Consider the following 26,445-nt stretch of genomic DNA (forward strand, 5'->3'; position numbering starts at 1 on the left):
TCCAATCTCAGGTCTTTTGTATTTGGGGAGATGGCGAGGAAGGAACCCTCCACACCATTCATGATTTTATGCAGATCTGAGCGTGAGCTTACCCTGTACCGGGCTTCTGGGCGAACCATCATGGACATCTTAGCATGCTGGCTCAGCGGCCTCTTGTATCCCACAGCTGACACCGGCCTCTTCATCATCTGTTGATTCCTGGCGAGGGAAAAGGACATCAAGCCCACTGCAGGAGCCAGCCCCCTTTCCTCCACAAGCGGCCCAACTTCGGACCCACTGAGTCTCTCCAACCAGCCTGCAATTGCTGCGTCAGGAAAATCTTGGAAGGGACCCCGAGGGTCATCCAGTCCAACCCCCTGCAATGCAGGAATCTCAGCTAAAGCATCCGTGGCAGATGGCCACCCAACCTCCAAGGAGGGAGAGTCCTAGGTGCTACTGTGCCACTCCTGGCTGCCAGGCTACATGACGGCAGCTGCCTGACAAGCCCAAGGCCAGCACCATCAGAAAACCTTCAGACTGGTCTTGGTCACTAAGAGCTACCATGAGAACAAGGGAAAGGGAGATGATCCGGGGAGAAGAGGAGCGCCTATCCCACAATTTAACTGGGAACTGCAGGAGTAGGAACAGACAGGTGTGTGGATGCTGCCACTGGTTTGAAAACTTCCATAGCCAGAGTTCTCTCTGAGACCACGCCTGAGCTGTAGTCGTTTGAAAAAACGACAATGCAAGCGCTTCCGTCAGGAGGGCTTGCCTCTCTTTCATTCAAATGCACACTTTAAATATCAGAACAACTTTTCCCACAAGGATTATTATGGGAAGGGCCTAATCTGCTCAGTTGTAGAGGACCTGGCTTTTAACGTTTGACGTTTTGTTTTGTTTTTATGAATTCTGTAAGTCACCCAGAGTGGCTGGGGAAACCCAGCCAGATGGGTGGGATATAAATAAAAATTATTACAATCGTACCTTGGATCTCAAACGCTTTGCGACTCAGACGTTTTGGCTCCCAAACGCCACAAACCCGGAAGTGAGTGTTCCGGTTTGTGAATGTTCTTTGGAACCCGAACGTCTGACGCGGCTTCCGATTGAGTGCAGGAAGCTCCTGCAGCCAATGGGAAGCTGTGCCTTGGTTGTCAAATGTTTTTGGAAGTCGGACTGCCGGAACGGATACCGCTTGACAACCGTATGACTGTATTATTATTATTATTATTGGCTCCCAGTACGTTTCCGAGCACAATTCAAAGTGTTGCTGCTGACCTTTAAAGCCCTAACCGGCCTCGGTCCAGTATACCCAAAGGAGCATCTCCACCCCCATCGTTCTGCCCGAACACTGAGGTCCAGCACCGAGGGCCTTCTGGCGGTTCCCTCGCTGCCAGAAGCCAAGTTACAGGCAATCAGGCAGAGGGCCTTCTCGGTAGTGGCACCCGCCCTGTGGAACACCCTCCCACCAGATGTCAAAGAGAACAACAACTACCAGACTTTTAGAAGACATCTGAAGGCAGCCCTGTTTAGGGAAGCTTTTAATGTTTAATAGGTTATTGCATTTTAGTGTTTTGTTGGAAGCCGCCCAGAGTGGCTGGGGAAACGCAGCCAGATGGGCGAGGTATAAATAATTTATTATTATTATTATTATTATTATTGTTGTTGTTGTTGTTGTTGTTGTTGTTATTACCTGCTTGGCATACAGAAGGTTCCAGGTTCAGTCCCTGGCAACATCTCCAGTTGGGTTTGGGAATGCCCCTGCAAGGTTGCTGCCAGCCAGTGCAGACAGTACTGAAACAGATAGACCTATATACATGTCCTATGTTCCTCAATGCTGTTTAGCTACTGCAATCCTCCACCACAAACACAACTAGTCTGTTTAAAATATAACTATTCTTTATGGTCCAGATGTATGGAAGTGAGAGCTGGACCATAAAGAAGGCTGATTGCCGAAAAATTGATGCTTTTGAATTATGATGCTGGAGGAGACTCTTGAGAGTCCCATGGACTGCAGGAGGAGACTCTTGAGAGTCCCATGGACTGCAGGATCAAACCTCTCCATTCTGAAGGAAGTCAGCCCTAAGTGCTCATTGGAAGGACAGATCCTGAAGCTGAGGCTCCAAGACTTTGGCCACCTCATGAGGAGAGAAGACTCCCTGGAAAGGACCCTGGTGTTGGGAAAGATGGAGGGCACAAGGAGAAGGGGATATGGTTGGACAGTGTCCTTGAAGCTGCCAGCATGAGTTTGACCAAACCGCGGGAGGCAGTGGAAGACAGGAGGGCCTGGCCTGCTCTGGTCCAGGGCGTCACAAAGAGTCGGACACGACTAAACGACTAAACAACAATTCTGCCCTTATTATATGAATGCTTATCCCCATGAAAAAAGAGCAGGAATCCAAGCGCGCCTATGTTTTCGCTGGCAGTTACGTTTGTGCAAGCACAGGCATGTCCTCCAGCCGGACACTGACACACAAACCGGTATTGCCGCGTGTCTCCCTCAGCCTGGCAATGGCAGAGCTGTCCCCTAGCCATCTACTCTGCTTGCTTTTCCTATGAGGTGTACCCTGCACAAAAGACGGGAGGGAAGATTTTGCTTTCCTTGTCGGTCAGCAGATCTAAATTTGCTAAGGGAGGCTTTATATAGCAAAGCTGCGTCAGCAGTTTCCCGCCGCTGATCCTGGAGACACTTTATACTTGAAATGAACGGGCCCAGCAAGAGATCTCTCGATTAATATATTCTTTGTTCATTACAAACACCATGCGGGGAAAGCTTTGTGTAGAAATTTGGAAATCTCCAGGATGAGATATGCCGCCAGGTGCGACTTCATTCTTCACTCCCCGCAAGCCACACTTCTCAGCCTGCTCCTTTCCATCTGTCCTCAGCTGTCCTACCTTGAGCCCTGCCTTGATTTTATCTTGCAGCATGTGGATTAACATCCCAGCTGGGAGGATGAACATCAATGTGCAATGCAATGCCGTTACTGTACTAGGTCCAGCACACGGTATTCTGCCGCCTTAAGAGGCAGCACTGGGCAATCCAATGGTTTCCTCCTCCTGACCCTTTGCAAGTTGCACTTGCAGAGGATGCTGGCGATACAGAAATTCATGAAAGAGACTTTCAGAGGCAAAATGCCTCTCAGAACTAATTGCTGAGGATCAAGGTCCTTGTATTAATTTTCAACGTAGGTCCAGGGGCCGCAGGGATCACCTGAGTCCTTCTTTCCCTGCTCACTCACTGAGATCTGCAATAGTGCCGTTGGTCATCCTACAAGTCCTTTGGAACTCACTGCCACTAGAGATTCAGCAAGTGCCTTCTGTGCTAACTTTTAAATGCCCGCTGAAAACATTTCTGTTCTGTTGCCTTATGTAGGCAAAAACATGAGCTTCCACAATGGTTAATTTATGTCTGCTTTTTAACTTTTTATGTTTTTTATTTTATTTTTTGATTTTTGTAAACTGCTTTGACGCAGCAGTACACAAATATTTGTCTAAATAGAAAAATACATTAGCAAGCTCTGAGCTAAATTCCCGCTTTTAGGCAGCTGGGGACACAACTCCATGTTGCATCTGCAGCATTCAAGTAGTGGCATTTACATCACAGCATCTCCCATATAACATCTAAGGCTGCAGCGACCACCTTGCAGGATCAGAACCAGAGCTGCTGCCAGCCAGAGTCCTGCCTCAATCAACCTGAGCTGCAGAATGGTGGCGTTGTGATTGTTGGAGCAGGAAAAGAAGGAGGGGAGCAGAAAGTCCGCTGCCCTTGGGTGAGCCACCAACTGAGAAAAATGGAGCTAAGCTTGGATTTCAAGTCCAGAGCTGCAGGGAACGGGCCGGATGAACTGAAAATCTAAAGAGATAATGGAGGGTGTGTCCCCCTTTCCCCAAACCCTACAGCCCAGCTCAAGGGGGCCGCCAACTCACTCCAAGCGGGTGATGGGGTGCAGTTTCCACTGGTCCTCCTCCTCATCGAAGAACGACCTGTTCATGATCTTGTTTTTCTCTTCCAAGGGAATAAAGTTCTCGATAATCAGGTGCCTGCGGAGATCAACAAAGGGAATGTTGCAAGCACGCTCCAAGCAGCCTCAGTAAAAGTGAAATATTTGCTTTTCATTCCTGGCCAGCAGACAGCTTGCTCTACAGGCCATTCCCAAGCCCTCGAGAGCAACGCACAGCTGGCTGAAAAACCTACTTGAGCTTCAGCTCCCGTGTGAGCTCATTCTGGGTTTGCTCCAGCTCCTGGCGTTCTTTGATGTGCTCCTCTTGAAGGTCGTGGATTTCAGCCTTCACGGCTTGCAGCTTGGAAAAGAGCTGAAAGAGAGAGCCAGAATCATGGGCTACAGCACAAACCACCAAGCCTACTACCTTTGCCTCACGAGCAAGCGGCCCAGTTCTTGCACAGCTCCTGGTCACTTCAAAAGGGTTTGTGCAGGGAAACCTCTTGGTGGATTATGCCCCACAATGGTACTGTCGGAGCCAGCTCATTATCAATCTCCCCTTACATTTGGTACACCGTAAGATCAGGTTTTGGTTAAAAATAAAGGGCAGAGGCTGCTCAGTCCGACTGCCTTTTTTAGTTGATGATGATGATAATAATAAAATTTTATTTATACCCCACCCTTCCCAGTTCAAAAACCGGGCTCAGGGTGGCTAACAACAAATTTAAAACACTTTAAAACACTTAATTATAAAAGCAACATAAAATACAGTATGAAAACATGAATAACAATAAAATTCAAAAATCAGTTAGATAATCCCCAGGGTTAGCTGGCTGAATTGGCCCTACTTGGGCCAGCGAGGGGAGAATTAGCTGTGGGATCTCAGAGCAGGTGATCTTCATAAAAGGGGAGGGGGAGGGAAGAGAAGGTAAATAAAAGATCAGGCTGAATTCAAATTAAAGGCCAGGCGGAATAGCTCTGTCTTACAGGCCCGATGGAAGGAGGTTAAATCCTGCAGGGCCCTGGTCTCATGGGACAGAGCATTCCACCAGGTCGGAGCCACCACTAAGAAGGCCCTGGCCCTGGTGGAGACAGTCTGACTTCCTTAGGGCCCGGGACCTCTAAACTATGGTTATTCATGGACCTTACAGTCTTCTGCAGGGCAGACCAGGAAAAAGGGGTTTTCCTTAGGAATTAGGCATGCAGAAATATTAAGTGAAAAATGAATCTCTGAAACTGGGGGTGGGGAAGACTTTTCAGCCCAAGGGGCCGTCTTCCCTTCAGGGCAAGCTTGCGAGGGCCACGTACCATTGGAGGGCGGGGCCAGAGGTAAAGTGGGTGGAGCAACAAATGCAAATGTCACCTTTGTACAGTAGGCTAGTTTCTGCAAGCACTCAAACAACCCTCTCTGCCTTCCATTCAGACAAGCAGCAGGTAATATCAGAGGACACATTTCAGCTTGGCTAAAACACTCAAGGATCCAAGCAGGGTCAGCGAAGGGTGTGGTCTGGGGACAGGCCCAAGTCTGGAGGGCTGCAGTTGGATTTCAGGCCTGAGGTTCCCCAGTCCTGTCTGAAACCAACCTAGCAAAATATTAATTCTATTGCAGAATTAAAAAAATCAAGGTAGTACATGACTACATAGCATCACAACCGATTACATATAATAATTATGGCTCATAGAACTAGTTAAAACCTGTAAAATTACAACAGCTTTCCAGGTCATGAAAGTGGAGAATTTTCCAGCCAAAAACTCTGAATTTTAACATGCATCTGTCAAAAAGCTTTGCATCTCCCCCAAGGTCAAAGGGAACCGCTGGGCCTTATTCTTCATGGGAAGATGCAAGTTGTGCCTGGTTTGTGTGGGGGGAAATTCAGGGGGTTTGATCCACTCCGACTCCTTTGAGACAATTAACTATTGCCTGCCCTAAAAGCGCAGAGAAAACTGTCACATCTTAGTGCCTTGAAGATGGGAAGCCCAATTCTGGATTTGGCCACATCCATGCTAATTTCCAGAGCTCACATACAGTACCTGTACATACCTGCCTGCCCACCTCCAGGGAGGCCACTCACCTTTTTCAGTTTTTTAGTCTTGATATCCACTTCCTGCTGCAGGGAGCTGTAGGTCTCCTTCAGCTCCAAGGTCTCCTCATCCCGACTCTCCATCTGCTGTTGGATTTCTCGCTCTCGTCGTTTCTGCAGGAGACAACAAAGATGACATTTTTTTTGGCCTGGAGTTCAGCGCTGTCAGGGTACATGCCAATCATTCGCAGGGGGTGAGAGAATTTACACAAGGCGTTACCAATCAATGCTGTGCATTTTTGAAGGGTTTTATTCTGAAAGTTCACTTTGTTCCAAATAATTTTAAGGGGAAATATTGTGAGGCTCAAGAAGCCTGAACTTCGTCTGGAATTGCTGAAAGGCTTACTGGTGACCTCGGAACAGACTTGCAGACTGACCCCAAACCATGTTTCCTATGCACCACTAGATTCGATGGGCTCATTTCCAAGTACCTGCGCACTGGACTGCAGCCACAGAGTGGATTTCAATGTGGCAGTAAGAGGTGGATCTGTGAGCAGAATGAGGTCCACTTGCATAATAGGATTTCCCTTCTCTCCTCCCCCTAAATCTGTTTTGGGTTTTCCACCAAACACCAGAGCAGATTCAGGGGACATGTGGGGCAGAGAGAGGGGCGTTTTGCTTGTGTATCAACTGAGTCAAATCCCACCCCTACATTCTAAGTCAGGGGTAGGCAACCTAAGGCCCAGGGGCCAGAGCCAGCCCAATCGCCTTCTCAACCCGGCCTGTGGACGGTCCGGGAATCAGCGTGTTTTTACATGAGTAGAATGTGTGCTTTTATTTAAAATGCATCTCTGGGTTATTTGTGGGTCATAGGAATTCGTTCATATTATTTTCCAAAATATATTCCAGCCCACCACATGGTCTGAGGGATGGTGGAAAAAGGCTGAAAAAGGTTGCTGACCCCTGTTCTAAGTTCTCACACCTTAAAGGAAAGAGCAAAAGTCTTGGATCTCAAAAGATGGGCTTCCTTTCTGCAAAGCGTTAATTGGCCAGAGGGGTTTTAAAGGATGGAAAAGGGAAAGAGTCAACGAAGAACATAAGCAAAGTTCAGTAAAATAGCTTTTCTCATGCAGCTTCTTGAAGATCTTGCAGTGTTTGCATTTTACTACCTTTCAGCTGTTCTCAAAGTTTTCAAGCAATTAAGTTCATGAACCTCATGTATTAAAAAAAGACCTTTAAACTTTGCTGTGAACCATCTGCTTTTTGCTGGTTGAGAGAATGGCTGCTTTTTGAAAACACTGAAGCGTTGGGCAATGGCAGATGAAGTTGATGGACTATATGGAATTGGCGGAAATGACTGGCAAGATCCGAGACCAGGGTGAAGAGTCGGTGGAAGAAGATTGGAAAAAGTTTAAAGACTATTTACAGCAATACTGTAAAATTAAGGAATGTTAGAAAAATGTTGGAATGAAATTATATGGCTTTAGCAGAAATGTCATAAGGAATTAAGTATAAATAGATTAATAGAAAATTAAAGGAAAAGTCTGGCAAGAATGTGTTAAGATAAATATAGAACAGAAAACAGAGTAAGATGGAAAGGAATTGCTGAAACAAATAGTAGAAGTGGAATACAAAAAGGGAGGTGGGAGGAGGTCGCTGGAAATAAGAGAATGAAATATAAGATATTGAAAATGTTTGAGGTGTTTTTAAATTGTTTTCGCTTGTTTTTGTTTGTTTTGTTAGTCCATGTAGCGTTTTTGTATCGTATTTGCATTGTTTTTTCTTGTTTTTTCTTTTTTCTTATTTTGTTTGTAGTGTTGTGTTAGAAATGTTAAAAAAGTAATAAATATCATTTTTTTAAAAAATAAAAAAGGAAACAGTAAGAGCAAAAGCCGCTAAGAACATCCCTGGCACACTCATCATTGAAACGGAAAGGACTTTCAAAACAGCAGCATTAGCCGTGCTAAACAGAACTTCCATATACAAGAGGAAGTATACCTTTGAATACCAATTGTTGCAGAGCTTGAGTGGAAGAGGGGGGAATTTGCCTTCACCCCAAATGCGCTTTCTAGATGCATGAAGTTTTCCACTGTGGGCAGCAGGATGCTGGATTAGACCAACTACTATTCTGATCCAAACTGTTATATAAATCTAATAAACAAATAAAAGATCCAGCAAGGCTCTTATTAAATTCGCATTGTTGCTGACTGGATTCCAAAGATGCCTGCCCAGGAAATGTTCCCAGTGGGTTCTGCCCAAATGTTATAGACATCCTTGTCCCACGGTGGAATGGAAAAACGTGCTGTGAGCTTCCCAGGGCCACAACGCAGGGCAGTGGAGAATGTTCAGTCCTCCAAATATTGCGGGACTCCAGCTTTCATCAGCCCCAGCAAGCAGGGCCAGTAGGAAGGAATGATGGGAGTTGCAGTCCAGCCACAGGCTCCCCCCCCCCCCGTTCTGCACACTCTGGGACCCCTGCAACCCATCTCAACGCAGGCACTTCTCCCTCTCCCTCTCACCTGCTCAGCAATCTCCTGCCGCTTCTGCTCCAGGATTTTTTGCTGCTCGTTTGTGTGATCCACAATATTTTTCCCTCCAACAAGGAGCTTGCTTTCCATTGCCTGAAAAGCAGAATGGGAGGGGTGGAGGGTTCCAATAACCAAAATCAGCATCTTGCAGAGCCTCACAATTACTGCTTTCTTTAAAATAAAATAAAATAAAATAAAATAAAATAAAATAAAATAAAATAAAATAAAATAAAATAAAATGGGTAAAGATCTCACACAGTTGTCTCATAAACCGTGCCTCCTTAGACAAAGTTTGGCTTTTGGTTCTTGCTGCCCAGAAGCAGCTGTTCAGCCTCACAGCATCTCTCAAAGGACTCCAGCAGAGGAGAACTGCCCCAACCCTGGAGATACCAGGGAGTGAGCCTAGAATCTTAAGATGTGCTTTCCCCATACATTTCCCATGCTTGCATGCCTTGTCATCCAAGGCAGCTGATACCCTCAGTCCATTATAATGATTCTACACTTTGGGTGAAGATGGAGGACATCCCCTATGCCAGGCATAGCCAAACTTGTTTTGGGACTACAATGCCCACCATCCCTGACCACTGGTCCTGTTAGCTAGGGATGATGGGAGTTGTAGTCCCAAAACAGCTGGCAGGCCAAATTTGGCCATGCCTGCCTTATGCAAATCAGAAGACAAGATGGCCTTTTCTCGTACACTTATAAATTTGGGGTTCTCCTCTCTGAGTGACTTTTTACGGTCCTTTCACACCAACAGATCATTGAGAAATTAAGAGGGATCAGACTCGATTATATCAACATCATCATATTTATTTGTATCCCGCCTTTTCCCCTGACAGGGACTCAAGGTGGCTTTCTAGCTGTTTGGTGGGGTTTCATGACATATACGAATAATTGTTCCCATCTGAACCTGCCAAATATGACTTTGCATGGCACTATTCATGGCATCTGCATAGGTCTCGGTGTATAAAAACCTGCTGTGTCTCTGGGTCTTCATTTGAATCACATGGCAACCGCTTGTGACCCATGTCCCTGCATCTGTTTTTCTTATTATTTTCACACTTTCCTCACATCTCAGTGGAAGATTTGGTCATTGGCTTTCTTTGCTTTACATTATCATTGTTTTCAGGTCTCAGTTGATTGTTACATGTTCATTAAGATTCATAAAAATGCAAATAAATAATGAAAGGAAACGAATTGGGTTGGGTTGAGAATACCTGCTCAAGTCCCACTCCTATTTTTCCCCATCAAGCATTTCTTTTACTAATCACAGTTAGAAGAAAACACTGGTTTTTGACCAGCCTTCAGATCTTGTGAAAACTTACCAAGATGGGAAGCTGTTTCACCTTTGGCTCATTAAGGTGAGGTGGCCATCCCCGACTCTAGGAGCAGCTGACAGAGGAAGGATGAAGACGGTTCATTGGCAGCTGTGGGCAACACTTGATTAAATGTGCACTAGCTCTTCACATGCATGCCACCCCTTCACTCTTCCCTTCATGAAAGCAAGGAAACAAGCCAGGAAGTCACAATAAACTATAGCTTTCTATTACATGTGAACTGGACTAGGAAGCTATGGGCAATAGCTTCTGAACTGGCCGGGATAAGATAGGATAAATCAAACAACTGCAAGGTTGTTTGATTGTTTTTTTTACAGTGTTTTATAAATTTTATGAAATAAATAAAATAAAGCTGGCCTGCCAATGCCTGGAAGCCACTGTCCATCGCTCCGCGCTTAGCACACAACAGAAAACTATCGCTAGCTGCAAGGTCTTGGCTTGCTTCCCTGCTTGCACAAAGAGGCAGTCTGTGAGTGCACAGATCTCATGCATCCGTCCTTGCCTCTGAAGCCAGAATTTGATTGTCCAAACCAGGTCTTAAATCACCTACACCTCTCCAACTGCTGGCTGCAGTTCTCTAGCTGTGAATAATTTGGAAAGGAAAACCTTTGAATTCAGAATCTCAGAACCACTCTGAACATCAGAGAAGCGTTTCAGGAACAATTCCCAATCCCTATGCTTCTGTTTTTAGTCTTCAACACTGAACCTCCCCCAGGCCACTTTTCTGAATCCACAGAACTCAGAAAAGAGCCTCCTACCTTGATTTTGGCACCCAGCCTTTCAGCTGCCTCCTTCTCTCGCTTGAGGTCTTCCATCTTCTTCTCCTTCTCCTTCAGCAGCCTCATCTTGTCCTCGGCCACCAAACTGTGGTCCTCTAGGATAGCCCTCTTCTCGATCTCCAGCTTCTCCTGCTGCTCTTTCCAGTAGTCACCTTTGTTACCTCCTCCTTCCTCCTCCCCTTCTTCGCCATCTTCCTCCTCGTCCTCGTCCTCCCCGCCGGCGCTGAAGCTTCCGTCTCTCCTCCTGTCTTTCTTCTTCCTCTTGACAACGGACCGCTTTTCTAGCTGCGCCTTGAGCCTCGCGATCTCCTCCTGGAATTCCCGCAGCAGCGCATCCTTGGGGTCTTCGTTCACTCTCGGCTTGTTCTTGATGTTCTTAGCCCGGTTGGCGTACCGCAGCGTCGTCAGGGTCTCGTCGACGTTGTACGAGGCGGGGCCGATGTTGGCCACCATCACGGTCTTGGCATTGCCCCCTAACGAATCCTGGAGCAGCCTGGTGAGCTTGGAATCCCGATAGGGAATGTGAGTGCTTTTGCCGTCCACCAGGGCAGATATGACGTTGCCCAAGGCAGAGAGAGAGAGGTTGATCTTTGTCGCTTCTTTCAACCTCTCCCCCTGGGCTCCGGTCTTAGACTGGCGCTCGCTGCCAGCAAGGTCCACGAGGTTGAGCTTCCCGACGCGTATGTGGTTCTCCCCATCGAGCCCCACTTCGCTGCACTCGATGGTGATCACAAAGATGGCGTGCGAACGGGAGCTGTGCTCGTTCATGTTGGTGGCCCCGACCGAGCGGTTCTGGTTCCCCACGTTCATGACGTGCTCTATTTCCTTGACGCTCTTTGTGACGAAGGACGACAAGTCCTTCACGTACACTCCCGTGTCTGGCCGCTCCTTCAGCTCCAGCCTCTTGGACTGATCCTTTGACAACAAGTCCCGGATTTCCTCCTGGTAGATCTCCAGGTAAGAAGCCCTCACCAGGTACTGCTGGTTCTGAGACCGGGAGATGTGCGTGAAGATGTGGTCGAAGGAATTGGGGATGACGCCCCTTTTCTCGGGGTCGCCACGCACACCTTCCATCGTGTAGGTCTTCCCCGTGCCGGTTTGCCCATAGGCAAAGATGGTCCCATTGAATCCCTGCAGCACTGAGTCCACCAGGGGCCGGAAGGTCTCATCGTAGAGCTCAAACTGCTTGGAATTCCAGTCGTAAACGGCATCAAAGGTGAAAGTCTTTGGCAGCTCGTGAGAAGTCCCCTTGGGGTTCTTCACTGACACCTGCCCCAACTTGACGTCCACCTGGACCACTTGCTCGTAGGAGGCTACTTTCTCTTTGCTGTTCATCGGCCGGCATCGCACCACCACTCTGACCGACTCTGAGCACTTTAGCTTCGACATGACAACAGGCTGGCGCTAGGGCAAACTCAGCAGACGGCAGGACCAGGAAGGCCAGGGGTTTTTCCAAACCTGGAAAGAATCAAAGGCAAGAATTAAGCACAGAGGTAAGGCACAAAAGCAGTGAGTACAAACCAGCCCCCCCTCCACCCCCAGTCTGGCTTTTAACACTAGAGATGAAAGTTGAAACCCAAGCCCATACATCAATTCCCAGAGTGGACAGGCCAAGCCACCATCTCAAAATCTCAATTTCCCAACTGTAAGATAAAAACAAGCAAAAAAAACATCCCTCTCGGAGTTACTGTGAGGCAGAACAACAAGAAGAAATAACAATGTAAAATGTTTTTCCCCTTTCTAAATGACAGGAAATAAGTGCTTCCTATTCCCATTTGATCAGTATTAGTGCAGAAGCAAATGGCTTTTAACTCAAGTTTTGTTAAAAATGAGAAATATAACTTTGGATGATGATAATAATAACAGAAATAACAGTAGTAGTAGTAGTAGTAGTAATGATAATATATTAAATTCATGGAAGTTTGAAGTGTCAGGCATAGCCCTATTGGCTTTAGCCCAAACGTAGCAGAGTTTTCCTGCACAGCGAAGAAGCTAGTCGCGGCGGTAATGACTAGTCAGCTAGACTCAGAATAACTATTTACAGGATTTATTAAAAAAGGGAAAAATAAAACCAGCAGAGTTTCTGCATACAAAGCAAAGCAAAATAAATCCTCTCTTTCTCTCTCTCAAAACCATACACAGCACTTCTAACTCCTAACACACCTCACACCAAACTGAGCTAACAATCCCTTGATAACAGAGTTGAGTGCTGCTCGTTAACCAATCAGAGTGAGTAGTTTCTAGGTCAAGCAGACCTGGGCTTTCTGCCAAGAGTAAATTGACACCAGCTTGAGTTAATTGTTTGAAGCTAGAATCTGCAAGTTTCCCATGAGAACCAATTAACAGAAACTGAAACAGAAACTGAACACCCCCTCACAGATTCTGCTGAACAATTAACACCAAATACACCTATGTAGAAGATCATTTTTCCAGCAAACCTAAACCCTTGCACATTCGCTTGTTCTTTACCTTTGCCAATGGTTTAGTTAACACATCTGCTACATTTTCTTCACTTGATACATAAGTACAGGTGATTACATTGTCTTGTACACAGCAACGTACATTTTGGTATTTTACAGAGATATGTTTGGAACGCGATTTGAAACCCTCTGTTTTACTTAAGGTTATACAAGCCTGATTATCAATGTAAACTTGTACTGGTTCTCCACAATTTACATTTAAATCTGCTAACAAATGCTTGAAATAAATCACCTCGTTGCACAATTCACTCAATGCGGCGTACTCTGATTCCGTTGATGACACACTTACAACGTCTTGCTTGCGTGACCGCCAGCTGATTAAAGCTCCACCGACCATTATGACTAGTCCTGTGACAGATTTTCTATCCGGCAAATTTCCCCAGTCGCTATCACAGTAGCAACTCAACATTTCGTCCTCGGAAGAATTTAATTGTAACATATAGCCAATTGTCTGTTTGAGATATCTCAGAACTTGTTTTACCCCTTTCCAGGCATTTATTGTGGGTTTTGAGACCAATCTACTTAATATGCCTACTGCGTAGCTAATATCAGGTCTGGACCACTGTGCTATATACAATAAACTTCCAATTACAGAGTGATATACATCAGGATGTTCAAATTCAGGACTCTCATCTGTATGAAGTGTTTTTATGAAACCTGGATCCATAGGCACCGCTGCCCCTTTGCAATCCTGCATCCTGTATGTAGTCAGTAGTTGTTTAACTTTGTTCTGCTGACTAATTAGGCAGCTGCCATCTTGGGCCCAGCACACTTCCAACCCTAGATATGTCCTAACCGGGCCTAAGTCTTTCACTTTGAACTTACTGGACAATTGCTTGGCAAACCTTTTAGTTTGTTTATCTGTTTTGCAAGCATACAAAACATCATCTACATAAATCAGACAAAACTCTTGATCACTGCCTGTACCACGTACATAAACACAATTGTCAGCTGTACTCTGCTTGAAACCAAATGACACTAAGGCCTCATGGAAACATTTGTTCCAAGATCTTGCAGCCTGTTTGAGACCATATAGAGCTTTGTTTAATTTTAACACTCTATTGGAACCTGTCTCATAACCAGGCGGTTCGGCTAGATACAGGTCTTCTGATATTGATGCATGTAAATATGCAGTCTGAATGTCAAAATGGTTTAACAGGAGTTTTCTCTTTGCTCCAAGCGTTAAAATCAGCCTTACACTGTCCCCCTTAGCAGTTGGGGAAAAAGTTTCGTCATAATCTTTTCCAGGCCTCTGAGAATATCCTTGAGCCACTAAACGAGCTTTGTATTTGTACTTTCCTGTCACCAGAGGTTTAAGTTTGTACACCCACCTGCAGCCTACAATCTTTGCCCCCTCAGGTGCTGCTACTGGTGTAAAGACCTTGTGCTCATTCAGAGAGGACATCTCTTCCTCCATTGCCTGTTTCCAGCGCTCTGCCTCCTCTTTTGGTAACTTTAACACCTCCTGAAAACTCTTGGGTTCTGCACTTACACTAAACACATTTGCAGTATCTGGGGAAAAACGCACCGGAGGCACTCCTTTGTTTTGTCTTTTAGATCTTCTGGGAGAAAATTTTTCTTCTGACCCACTTTCCTCCTCAGAACTACGACCTCTCTTTTGTTGCTTAGCAACTGGTCTTTGGCTAACTCCACTTTCTTGAGAACTCTTATCTGAACTTTCCTCCCCCTCAGACTCTGATTCTCTATGTCTACCTTCAGAGTCAAGGAGCTCCTGGGAAGGTTCAAACCAAACCTCAGTATTGGCATGTAGTCTCTCCCAGCCACTATGTTCACAAAAACTGGCATTCCTGGAGATCACAATGCCATTTGTCCCTTCAGCAAAGCGGAAACCTTTTCCCAGCTCCTGGTAACCCACAAACACTAACTGTTTGGTCTTAGGATCTCCCTTCTTCCTCATTTGTTTTGGAATTAATACCCAGGCTTTTGATCCAAACACATGCAAATGGTCAATTTTAGGTTTTTTCTGAAACAATTTAAAGTACGGGGTTGTACCTATTGTTTGGTGAAAGAGCCTATTTTGGAGATAACACGCGGTGAGCATGCTCTCCCCCCAATAAGACATGGGCAAATCAGCATCATCAAGCATGGCAAACATCATATCCTGTAAAGATCTGTTTTTTCGCTCTGCAACGCCATTCTCCTCTGGGGAAAAAACGTTCGTTTTTCTATGCCCAATGCCACGCTTTTGTAACCAATCTTTAAAGGCATTTGACATAAATTCGCCACCTCTGTCCGTCTGAATCCTTTTGAGTTTAATGGACAGAAATCTTTCCACAGATGCCACCCAGCCTTTAAACTTAGTGAACACATCACCCTTATTCTTCATGGGAAAAACCCAAGAATAACGCGTGGCGTCATCCACAATTGTTAGTGAAAAACGCGATCCACCCCTGCTTACAGCAAATGGACCAATTACGTCCATGTGAACCAGCTGTAGCGGTGACTCACTAACTCTGTCACTTCTGGGGTAAGAGACTCTGTGTGTTTTAACCTTTTTACACACATTACAATCAAGGTACTTGTTACAACTCTTTAAATTACCCCCATCAGCCAATTCAGACATTTTTAGTACACTTTTCCAGCAGGCATGCCCCATTTTCCTATGCAATAAGTGCACACAGTTGTCATGTATAGCTTTGTTATTCACTGCAGGCTGAGATTTACTGACTACTGCTGCAACTTGAGATCCTGCTTTAAGCCAAAACAAGCCTCCCTCTGACTTAGCAGTGCCTAAAATCTCACCAGCCTTCTTAATAATGCAACTGTCTCCTTCAAAATACACTTTAAACCCAGCTTTTAGCAAACAATCTACAGACATCAGATTGCTCCTTAATGACGGCACACAAAGTACATTTTGCAGGCATTCACGAAGACAAGGAACAAAAACTGCACCCCCCGAAATCACTTCGGAAGTACTTCCGTCTGCTAGAGCCACCTGGCTGCGCTGTGCTGAGTTCTTGGAAACAAACAATTCATCTGAATTTACGATGTGGCGAGACGCTCCCGAATCGACCACCCAGACAGCTTGTTTCTCATCAGCAATCTTGACCTCGGCGGTCACCAGCCGAGCCGACTGTTTTTGTTTGAAGAATTTCTTTTTACGCTGCTGCTGCTGCTGCTGCTGCTGCTGATGATGATGATGATGATCTCGTCTCTGCTCCTGCACCGGCAACTGAGACTTGACCAACTCCGGACATTGTCGTTTTAGATGCGCTGAAGACCCACATCGGAAACAACGCCTAACAGCAAACGCTGACTCCTCACCAGTACGCTGCTTTTGCTTCACCTCTGGCACGGCATGAGAACTCCTTCCAAACCGCCCGCCAGTAGAAGCCTCTGCAGCCAACGACCTTTCTTGCCTCTTCTGCCATTCTTCAATCAAACGCCCAGTAACGTAACTGACTGATAAATCACGCTCCTGTATGCCTTCTAGAGACAAAACTAAATTATCCCAGCTTTCCGGGAGAGAACTCAAAATAATAGCCACCTTCTCCTGCTGGTCTAATGCACAGTCTCTTTCCTGTAGCGCAGCAAACTTTAACTGTAAACTGTGTAGGTGTTCTTGCATTGTAACCCCAGGCTGTAACATTGCCTTGTACAATGCCTTGCGAATGAACAGCTTGGAAACCGCTGTCTCACGCACATGGAGTTCTTTAAGTGCTTGCCACACACCTCTAGCTGTCTTGATTCCCCTCACATAGGGCAACTGGGAATCTTCCAGCCCCAAGACAATTGTGGCCCTTGCTCTTTGGTCTTTATCGAGGTCTTCATCATCAGGCTTCGCAGGAAACTTACTCACCACTTGCCAGAGACGATCCCTCTGCAGCACTGCCTGCATGCGTTCCGACCACAGCAAGTAATTGGAGTCATTCAGACGCTCAAAAGCCATCTGAACTGGTTGTGAGGCCATCTTGAGAGCGATGTCCCTGGAACCCGGAACCAGCTACTCACGACCAGCGAGAGAGAGAACAGGAACCACAGCACCCAGCACTCACACGCTGCAGCTGTTGTCCTTGTGTCCACTGCGTCACCAGCTCACCACAGTCAGGAACCAGCAAGTGTCCATCTGCTGCACCGACAGGAACAACAACTTCTGGAACTACTGGAACCAACACCGTTGATGCTGACACCACCACAACTCAGGCTGGCAGCACAATGCCCATAACCTCATGGAAGTTTGAAGTGTCAGGCATAGCCCTATTGGCTTTAGCCCAAACGTAGCAGAGTTTTCCTGCACAGCGAAGAAGCTAGTCGCGGCGGTAATGACTAGTCAGCTAGACTCAGAATAACTATTTACAGGATTTATTAAAAAAGGGAAAAATAAAACCAGCAGAGTTTCTGCATACAAAGCAAAGCAAAATAAATCCTCTCTTTCTCTCTCTCAAAACCATACACAGCACTTCTAACTCCTAACACACCTCACACCAAACTGAGCTAACAATCCCTTGATAACAGAGTTGAGTGCTGCTCGTTAACCAATCAGAGTGAGTAGTTTCTAGGTCAAGCAGACCTGGGCTTTCTGCCAAGAGTAAATTGACACCAGCTTGAGTTAATTGTTTGAAGCTAGAATCTGCAAGTTTCCCATGAGAACCAATTAACAGAAACTGAAACAGAAACTGAACATAAATTTGTATACCACCCTTCATCCGTAGATCACAGGGCAGTTCACAACATAAAAATACAAAATCAAAACACATGATATGTAATAAAACAAACAACAAACAAACCTTCCCACAAACACGTTTAAAAGGCCATAGAATGTTTATCAGCCAAAAGCCTGGTTACAGAGAAACATTTTCGCCTGGCATCTAAAGATAAGTAATGGAGAAGCCAGGCAAGTCCTCCTGGGGAGAGCATTCCACAAAAGGGGAGCCACTGCAGAAAAGGCCTGGTCTCATGTTGCCACCCTCCAGACCTCTCGTGGAGGGGGCACATGAAGAAGGGCCTCGGAGGATTATCTGCAGTGGCTCCTACAGCTTCATTCGAAATCTTAAGTCTGAATAGCTGACTAGGAGGTTCAGAGAGGTCTAGCCATTCTGAAATTCTCAACTTTCATCCTTTCAAGGAAAATGTGCAAAAGGGCGATGCTAGCTCTTTTATTTCCCTTCTCTTCCCTCCCCCTCCCCTTTTATGAAGATCACCCGCTCTGAGACCCCACAGCTAATTCTCCCCTCGCTGGCCCAAGTAGGACCAATTCAGCCAACTAGCCTTGGGGATTATCTAATTGATTTTTGAATTTTATTGTTATTCATGTTTTTATACTGTATTTTATGCTGCTTTTATAATTAAGTGTTTTAAAGTGTTTTAAATTTGTTGTTAGCCACCCTGAGCCCAGTTTTTGAACTGGGAAGGGCAGGGTATAAATAAAATTATTTATTATTATTATTATTATTATTATTATTATTATTATTATTATTATTATTATTATTTTCAGCCAGCTTCAAAGTTAAGAGTCTTGTACATTCAGGGACGTTATCCACATGCTGCAGCCTCCTTTTTCTCCTCTTTCCTTCCCTTACGGGCCCAGATTTTGTCACAACCCTGTTGCCCTCCAACCATGTTCTAGAATGCACGCCTCTCCTTTCCATCTTGGTAGCTGCTGACCTCAGCAACTCAAAGCACTGTCATGGTGCAAGCTGAGTTATATGGTAATGATTTGCTCGATTAAAAAAACAACACCACCACCATTATTCAAAACTGGGATTTCTTGCCAGGGATTGGCCCAAGGAGAAGCTTTTCCTGATAAGAAAGCAGAACACAGGAAGTTGCCGTACAGTGATGAGTCAAGCCGGTGGACCACCCAGTTTAATACAGTGGTGCCTTGCAAGACGAAAAGAATCCGTTCTGTGATTCTCTTCGTCTAGCGGTTTTTTCGTCTTGCAAAGCAAGCCCATTGACGGATTAGCGGATTAGTGCTATTAGCGCTATTAGCGGCTTATCTGCTGATCGGATCAGCTGATAAGCGGCTTAGCGGCTTAGAAAAAGGGGGGGAGGAAAAAAAACATCAGGAACTCGCAAGACATTGTCGTCTTGCGAAGCAAGCCCATAGGAAATTCGTTTTGCGAAGCACCTCCAAAACGGAAAACTCTTTCGTCTAGCGAGTTTTCCATCTTGCGAGGCATTCGTCTTGCGGGGCACCACTGTATTGTCTACACTGAATAGCCACAGTTCTCCAGGTTTCCAGGCATGGTCCTCTCCCAGTCTTCCCTGGAGACACCAAGGACTGAACCCAGGATCTTCTGCTGCTGAGCTACAGTCCTACACTGTATAACTCTGTACCCCGTGGACTCTCCTTCCTGGGAGGTTTTCAAGCAGAGGTTGGATGGCCATCTGTCATGGATGGTTTAGCTGAGATTCCTGCTTGGACTCTACGATTCTAAGATTTCCCCGATGCAGCAATTGCAAACGCTATCCAGGAATTTTAGATCCTAGAAAACTGCCCTAAAGCTTTTGCTTTCTTCCTACTTAAAATGCTTCCAAGTCACCTTCATTAGCCTTAATTAAAAACGTAATAAAACTCTCAAAGGGGCTCATCATTGCTAGGAAACCACACGTTCCGTCCAGAATGATAATGTACCAGAAAATGCATGGCTGGCACTGAAAACAGTGACTTCTTGCCTCCTTCTCACCCTCTTGCCCCCATAATGTATGATTGCTAGAAAATGAACGGCACGACATCCTTGCACTTCCCTCTTCCACTTCCTTGGGGTCTAGGATCTAGGGATCTTAGTGGGCCCACAAGCTGAACATGAGTCCACAGTGTGACGCAGCAGCAAAAAAGGCTAATGCTATTCTAGGCTGCAGGGACGCGGGTGGCACTGTGGGTTAAACCACAGAGCCTAGGACTTGCTGATCAGAAGGTCGGCATTTCAAATCCCCATGACGGGGTTTGCTCCCGTTGCTTAGTCCCAGCTCCTGCCAACCTAGCAGTTCGAAAGCATGTCAAAGTGCAAGTAGATAAATAGGTACCGCTCCGGCGGGAAGGTAAACGGTATTTCCGTGCGCTGCTCTGGTTCATCATGCTGGCCACATGACCTGGAAGCTGTACGCCGGCTCCCTTGGCCTATAAAGTGAGATGAGCGCCGCAACCTCAGAGTCGGCCACGACTGGACCTAATGGTCAGGGATCCCTTTACCTTTATTCTAGGCTGCATCAACAGAAGGACAGTACTCCGATCAAGGGAAGTCATAGTACAGTTCTATTCTGCCTTGGTCTGACTACATGTGGCACTTTTTTCAGTGCAAAGCTTTACCCTGGAGCATCTCATTAAGATTGGAGCAGGTATTGAGCACTTTCCCTCCACTACTGAGCAATGTCAGAGAACTGCTATACAGCAGACTATGGGAGGTTTCCAGACAGACCCGGCATCCTTTCCTGGAAATCAAATACTGGCTGTATGGCTGCAGTAATGGAGTAATTTTGACTAATCTGATTTTGCTTCCATCTCTGTGCTTGGAAAGTCACTGCAAACCAAGGCTGGGAACTGGCTCTGGCAAGAGGGCCAGAGCCTTAACTCTTCCACCCCAACAAGCTAAGTAGGACAGGTCAGTGGAGCAGCCCAGCTGTCAATCACCTAATGTCACAATGGTGACAGGTGACCTTTTTTGCCCACAGGGGTCTTCAGAAGCCTCTTTTAAAGTGCTGCAGAAAATAGCATTTTGAAAGGGGCTTCTGAAGATCTGACCGGTTGTCAGGTCTTCAAAAGCCCCTTTCAATGTGGTTTGTACCAATCAGCTAGCAGGCAGTGCCTACAATCCCCTAGGATCTTACCTGCCACACAACAGACGTCATATATGACTTCACATGCAGAGCAGCTGGCCATGGCTTTGCCAAAAGGGCCTTGTGGGATGAATGCAGAGGCCTGGCAGGCCTAATTAGTCCGGGGTGGAGGCTGGAGGTCTCCACCCCTGCTATAACCAAACCAGTGGAAGAGCCAAGAAGCCAAAGGAAATAAACGTTCAAGCAGCCCTGCCAGGGACAGAGCCTGACAAGCAGCCACAATCTAAGAGCATCAAATAAACAAGTTCGGTCAGGCTGCCTGCAGCTTCAACAGGAAAGCGATTCCTGCCCGTCCAGCCTTCAAGCACAACATGCCATGGCCTGAATGCAGGCCTAATTCTGTATTGACATGACCAGAACATTTTGTAGTTTAGAGCTGTCGGGTGTAAAGCAGCCCATTCAACTTGGTGCAAGATACAAGATTCAGAACGCCGCAACTGCGCCATGCCAGAGATTAGGACACCACTGAGACCTGGTGCATCTTCCATAACCCATATTACAACCTCCCCCCAAAAAACAACAACTATTTGTGCTCTGCGGATGTTTTGGACTACAACTCCCATCAGCGCCAAGCAGCACAGCTGATGTGACATAGTCCAAATCACGCAGAAGGTGCTACTTTCTGGAAAGCGGTGACGCAGGTTCTCTATTTCCACGCCGAAGGAACACACAAGCACCAGAAAGTTAGGATGAGAGCTGAACTGAATGATCCGCTGGGCCCAGTCTCGGTTTAAGGCACATACTGAAGTATACTCAGCACAGATGAATTGCCTCGTTGTATTAACTGTATGGCTGGCTAAGGAGAGATAATGAGGGTGGATTTTCTTCCCCCTTTCAATTAACAATTTATACAAAGTGGGTGAAGTCAAGGGGAGAGGCTGCTGCTCGGTGGCAGAGCGCATGATTTGCATGCTGAATGCTCCCGTTTCTGCCACAAGGAGCTCCCGTGAAAGGACCTTTGGCAGGAGGGCTGAGAGACCTCACTGTTAAGCCCTGGGGAGGCGCTGCCAGCCACAGCAAAGGCTACTGAACTAGATGGGGGAGAGGTTTGTCTGGGTTTTAAGGCAGCTCCTTACCTTCCACTAAATTGGGATTTCAAGCCTGGTTTTGACATTGTGAGGACAAAGGGGTGGTATTCATCCTGGAACATGCAATGAGGTTCTTTGAAACTAGCACGGATGGCAGCTGAAGAATTTGGGGGTCGAGGAGACGTTCTGGGAACCACATGACGGGAGGAAAGGCATTGGTTCCCAGCAGTGTGCCCTTGTTTATTTTGCCAAAAGCAGAATACACCACATGTGACAGCAAATGTCCATCAAGCAGGTTCTGCCATGCGCCACTGTGCCTTAATTGCTTGCACCCAAATACATCAATTATTTGTAACCAAACATTTCATGAGGCGACGCACTCCATCCCTGCTGAATGCCCGGCCCAACATCCTATTTTAGACAAGCCTTTAGGACACGGCGCTCTCCGGAAAGAGCCCTCTCACTCTTCTGAAATCCAAAAGCAATCTGGCCAGATCCCAAATTGACTCTAATCCACTACACTCACCCAGAGCTTCAGATTGCATTTCCAATTGTACAGAATACGGGAAGCAATTCAAAGCCTGTTTTCTTGGAGCGTAGGATGAAGTCATGCCTGAAAATTAAGTCCTGGTACTATTTGAAATTAAATTGGTGTGGCAGTTCAATCATCAGAGAATTTTAGAAGAAATCAGAAATTAAGGAGACTAGTTAATTCAAATAGCCTGCGCCTTGAGAACCAACAAGCTAGGACAAGATTGCTACATACTGGATATATTCCAGGATTGCCTTTAATTTTATTTTAGTAGTGTAAACACAAGATTCCACACTAGACCTGGAAGGTGGAGGCTGAGATTTAAAGAGATTCTAAGAACAATTATTTTCCATTTTTGCTACTTGAACCTGTCAAGTATCTGTAATTATGTTCCTTCTTAGCATCATTTGGCTCCTTCCATTATTCCATCTAATAAATGGGCAATTCGTGATTTTCCTCTCTTTCAGCAATTTTTCCTCTTTGTGGTAAAGAGGTGTCTCAAAACAGACAGAATATTCTAGGTGTGAACTGTGGAGCATTATGATGGGGTATTTTTCTCAGCTGAACTAATTCTACTAAGTTAACCACAACTTAACCTCCAGCTAAAAAATAGTAGTATTAGTAATAAATTAGTATTAGTTCCCTGATCTATGGGCTCAAAGAAACTGGAAACACAGACATGACTTAGGTAAGATATATTTCTTTTCGTGATTTTATTTTTAAGGAGTTGAAAATTGAAATTGAACACCCTTCTGAAAAGCAGAGCAATCAATGGCTGTTTGGCTTCTCTTGAAAAAGTCAAGCTTTGCTATCTTTCAGCTTTAATAGGGCGAGAGAAAATCACCCACCTCAAAATTTATCCTCATCCTGGCTTTCCCAGATGTCTCCCTCTCATATAGACATCACAGTCATGTACACCCCCCCCCCATATATACTAATTGACGCTCTTATTTCATCCCCATGAAATACAAAAGAGTCAAGCAAGGCCTTTGATCAGGGACAACATCTGCTGGGTAGGTGCATAATTGTGCAATGCTCTCCATCACTTGGAACACAAAAATAGCTAATTCTAAAGTATTTTTTTACAAGACAAGGTTGATCGCATATGTAAACAATTTTATCGGTCCACAAAATCGCGCATGTTCCTTCATTAAAAGATGGTCCAATAAAATATATCAATTCAGTCTATTCTGTGTTTCTTATTGACTGAAAATTGCATGACAATTGCCCTTATACGACCCCACACTGCTAGGCATTCAGTGACAACTAATACAGCCAAGCAACAGAGCAACTGTCAAAATCAGATCTATGGCAGTTTAGAGAAACACACCACAGGCTCTGTTAAAACACACCGTCCTGAGAACAAAGACAGACTAAACTATTCATTTGCAGAATTGGGTTCCTTCTCCTGAAACAAGCACCCTTCTTGCTTTGATGAAATCATTTTTTGCAGCAACGAACTGCTACATAAGCAAGACCACCACAGCCAACTGTCCCTTGCACAGATGAGCAATGAACATAATGATGCCTTCATATTGCACCAGCAATATCATGTTGCATAAAATAGAATGGCATAAGATTCTCTAGTAAAATGTGCCAAATTAAATATCCGAATATCCTTTGCAGTTGACCACTATTTTATCTAGTTCTTTCCTCCTGATCTTCTTAGCGGGCAATAGTATGGCTCCCTCTAGTCCGGCTACTTTGATGGTGCCTGGTCTTCATTGTCTATATGAAGCCTGATCCTACGCGTGCTTACTCAGAAGCAAGCCCTACTGAATGCAGCAGAACTTGCTTCCAAGTTGTGTGTGCAGGATTACAAACTTAGGTGCACGGTTATGTGTGCACGCCTACAAGACAAGGAGATTCAACAACCACAGGATGGAGACAGCACAACTGGTACCCAGAAGGCAGAGTTAGAAATCAGCCAAGCGCCGGGCACATTTTGCTACTGGCAGGGGTGCAACTGCAACCACGTGGAGATCCCTGGATGCCAGGCTGGTGACTGACATCTCCATCTGGCTGTCCTCTCCAGATTTCTTAAGCAGGCAAGCAGAATAACTCATTTATTGCATTTATATCTCACCTTTTTCTCCAAGGAGTGGAGTACATGGTTCACCCCCTCTCAGTTAATCCCTGCAACAACCCTGCAAGGTAGGTTAAGAGGCTGTGACTGACTCCAAGATTACGCAGTGAGCTTCAGGACTGAGTGGGGATTTGAACCCTGATCTGCCAGGTCCTAGTCTGACACTCGAACCACTTCACCAGACTGGCTTCCTAGAGTACTTCTGCTGTGGGGCCGCTATATAAATTAAGTAGGTAAATAAATATGGGGAAAGCAAAATGTCACTTAGAGAAGGATCTGCAATATTTTCCTTGAAGCTTGAATTTGTTTTATTCTGGATTACTTAATTTTATGTTTTAATGTGTTGTAAACCACTTCAAAAAATTTTCCTTTAAAATATAAAGCGGTATAGAAATGAAATGAAAAATATTAATAACAATAAAGAAATCTCACTGGGTAGAAAAATGGCACCTAGACATTCTGTAGGTTCAGGGTGCTATTTAGCAATTAGCTTATAAATCTGGGTTTCTAATACTGGCAGAAGCTCTCCAGGGTTTTCCTATTATTTAATTTGTAGACTTTTTTATTTTTAAAAATCCACATATAAATGCTAAGTAATTCAACCTTGGCTTGTGAAAGATATGCCCCACTGCTGAGGTACACTCCTTCCATCTCCCTAAATGTTTTGATGAGCAGCCTTGATGTGCAAGCTGTCTCCTGAACACAGGTAGGAGCATCCTCATATACGACACCTAAAGCCTGGCAAGAGGGCAGGTGTTCCCACCAGAAAGGAAGCTCAGCCACAGCCAGGGGTGAGTTCTGGTCCATAAAAGGAGCCCTGCTGGATCACGTCAAAGGGGACCCATCTGGTCTGGCATCTTGCTCTCATATGGCTATGGGAAGCACAAGGCGGCTTCAGCACAGGTTACATGACCACCTGTCACGTATGATCTAGTTGACATTCCTGCAATGCAGGGGGTTGGACTAGATGACCCGTGGGGTCCCTTCCAATGCTACAGTTCTACAATGCTATGGCTAGCGACCACGGACAGCCGTGTCTTGTCTAATTGTCTCGCAAAAGCCATCCCAGCTGGTGGCTGCCTCTTGTGTTTGAGGACACCCACATTCAAAGAACTGCAGGGGACGGACGGGCATTTAATAACATGCGGAAGAACAGAAGAGCCGGCTGCTGGATCAGGCCCACGGCCCATGGCGTCCAGCAGCGTCTCCTCACGGTGGCCCACCAGATGCCCTGAGCAGGACTCGATCGCAAGATCCCTCTCCCTTCCTGCTGTGGTTTTCCAGAAAGTGGGATTCAGAAGCATCGCTGCCTCCGAATAGCCTCCTCCTCCTCCATGGATCTGTCTCCATCCCAGCTGGTGGCCCTCCCTGCCTCCTCCTGTGGGGTCAGTTCACCTGGAGGGGTCGCAGCAGGCCATGGCCTTGTGTGTATGGGGCAGACGCCGACCCCCATCCTTCGGAGAGAGGAAGAGGTGAGGGGAGCATCCAGGTGCGTGCATGCATCCACCATCCACACCCACGCCCAGACACGCGTGTGCCTTGAGAGTGCAGAAGGAGGCGCGGGGGGGGGGGGTTAGAGAGGAGAGGGAGGGAGCATCCGGGTGCGCGTGCACGCATTCCCGCGGTTCCACGCCCAGAGACGCGTGTGCCTTGAGAGCTCAGAAGGAGGCGGCGAGAGGAGAGGGAGGGAGCACCCCGGTGCGCGTGCACGCATTCCCACGTTACCTCACCCAGACACGCGTGTGCCTTGAGGTGCAGAAGGATATGGGGAGAGGAGGGGGAGGGAGCACCCCGGTGCGCGTGCACGCATTCCCACGTTACCGCACCCAGACACGCGTGTGCCCCTGAGCGTGAGGAAGGGGGGAGAGAGAGGGAGAGGCGTGGGGCCGCCCGAGGCCCCCGCCCCACAGATGCGGTTCTTCCTCCTCCTCCTCCCG

At 46.2% G+C, this 26,445-nt stretch overlaps 2 protein-coding genes across 2 annotated transcripts in view; both read right to left on the reverse strand.

Annotated features, from left to right (window-relative positions):
- CCM2L (CCM2 like scaffold protein) overlaps nucleotides 1–26,445 on the reverse strand; it is an 881,881-nt gene that overhangs the window by 717,800 nt on the left and 137,636 nt on the right. The window lies entirely within an intron of this gene.
- KIF3B (kinesin family member 3B) overlaps nucleotides 1–26,445 on the reverse strand; it is a 33,702-nt gene that overhangs the window by 6,972 nt on the left and 285 nt on the right. The window contains exons 2-7 of the mRNA XM_083507390.1: nucleotides 10,562–12,040; nucleotides 8,458–8,559; nucleotides 5,990–6,112; nucleotides 4,172–4,290; nucleotides 3,904–4,017; nucleotides 93–198 (exon numbers count right to left, since the gene is read on the reverse strand). Coding sequence (XP_083363516.1) covers nucleotides 93–198; nucleotides 3,904–4,017; nucleotides 4,172–4,290; nucleotides 5,990–6,112; nucleotides 8,458–8,559; nucleotides 10,562–11,971 — 1,974 coding nt within the window. The 5' untranslated portion in view covers nucleotides 11,972–12,040. The remainder of the gene's footprint in view (nucleotides 1–92; nucleotides 199–3,903; nucleotides 4,018–4,171; nucleotides 4,291–5,989; nucleotides 6,113–8,457; nucleotides 8,560–10,561; nucleotides 12,041–26,445) is intronic.

Source organism: Podarcis liolepis, assembly GCF_965112155.1.
Source record: "Podarcis liolepis genome assembly, chromosome: 6".
NCBI classification, from domain to species: domain Eukaryota; kingdom Metazoa; phylum Chordata; class Lepidosauria; order Squamata; family Lacertidae; genus Podarcis; species Podarcis liolepis.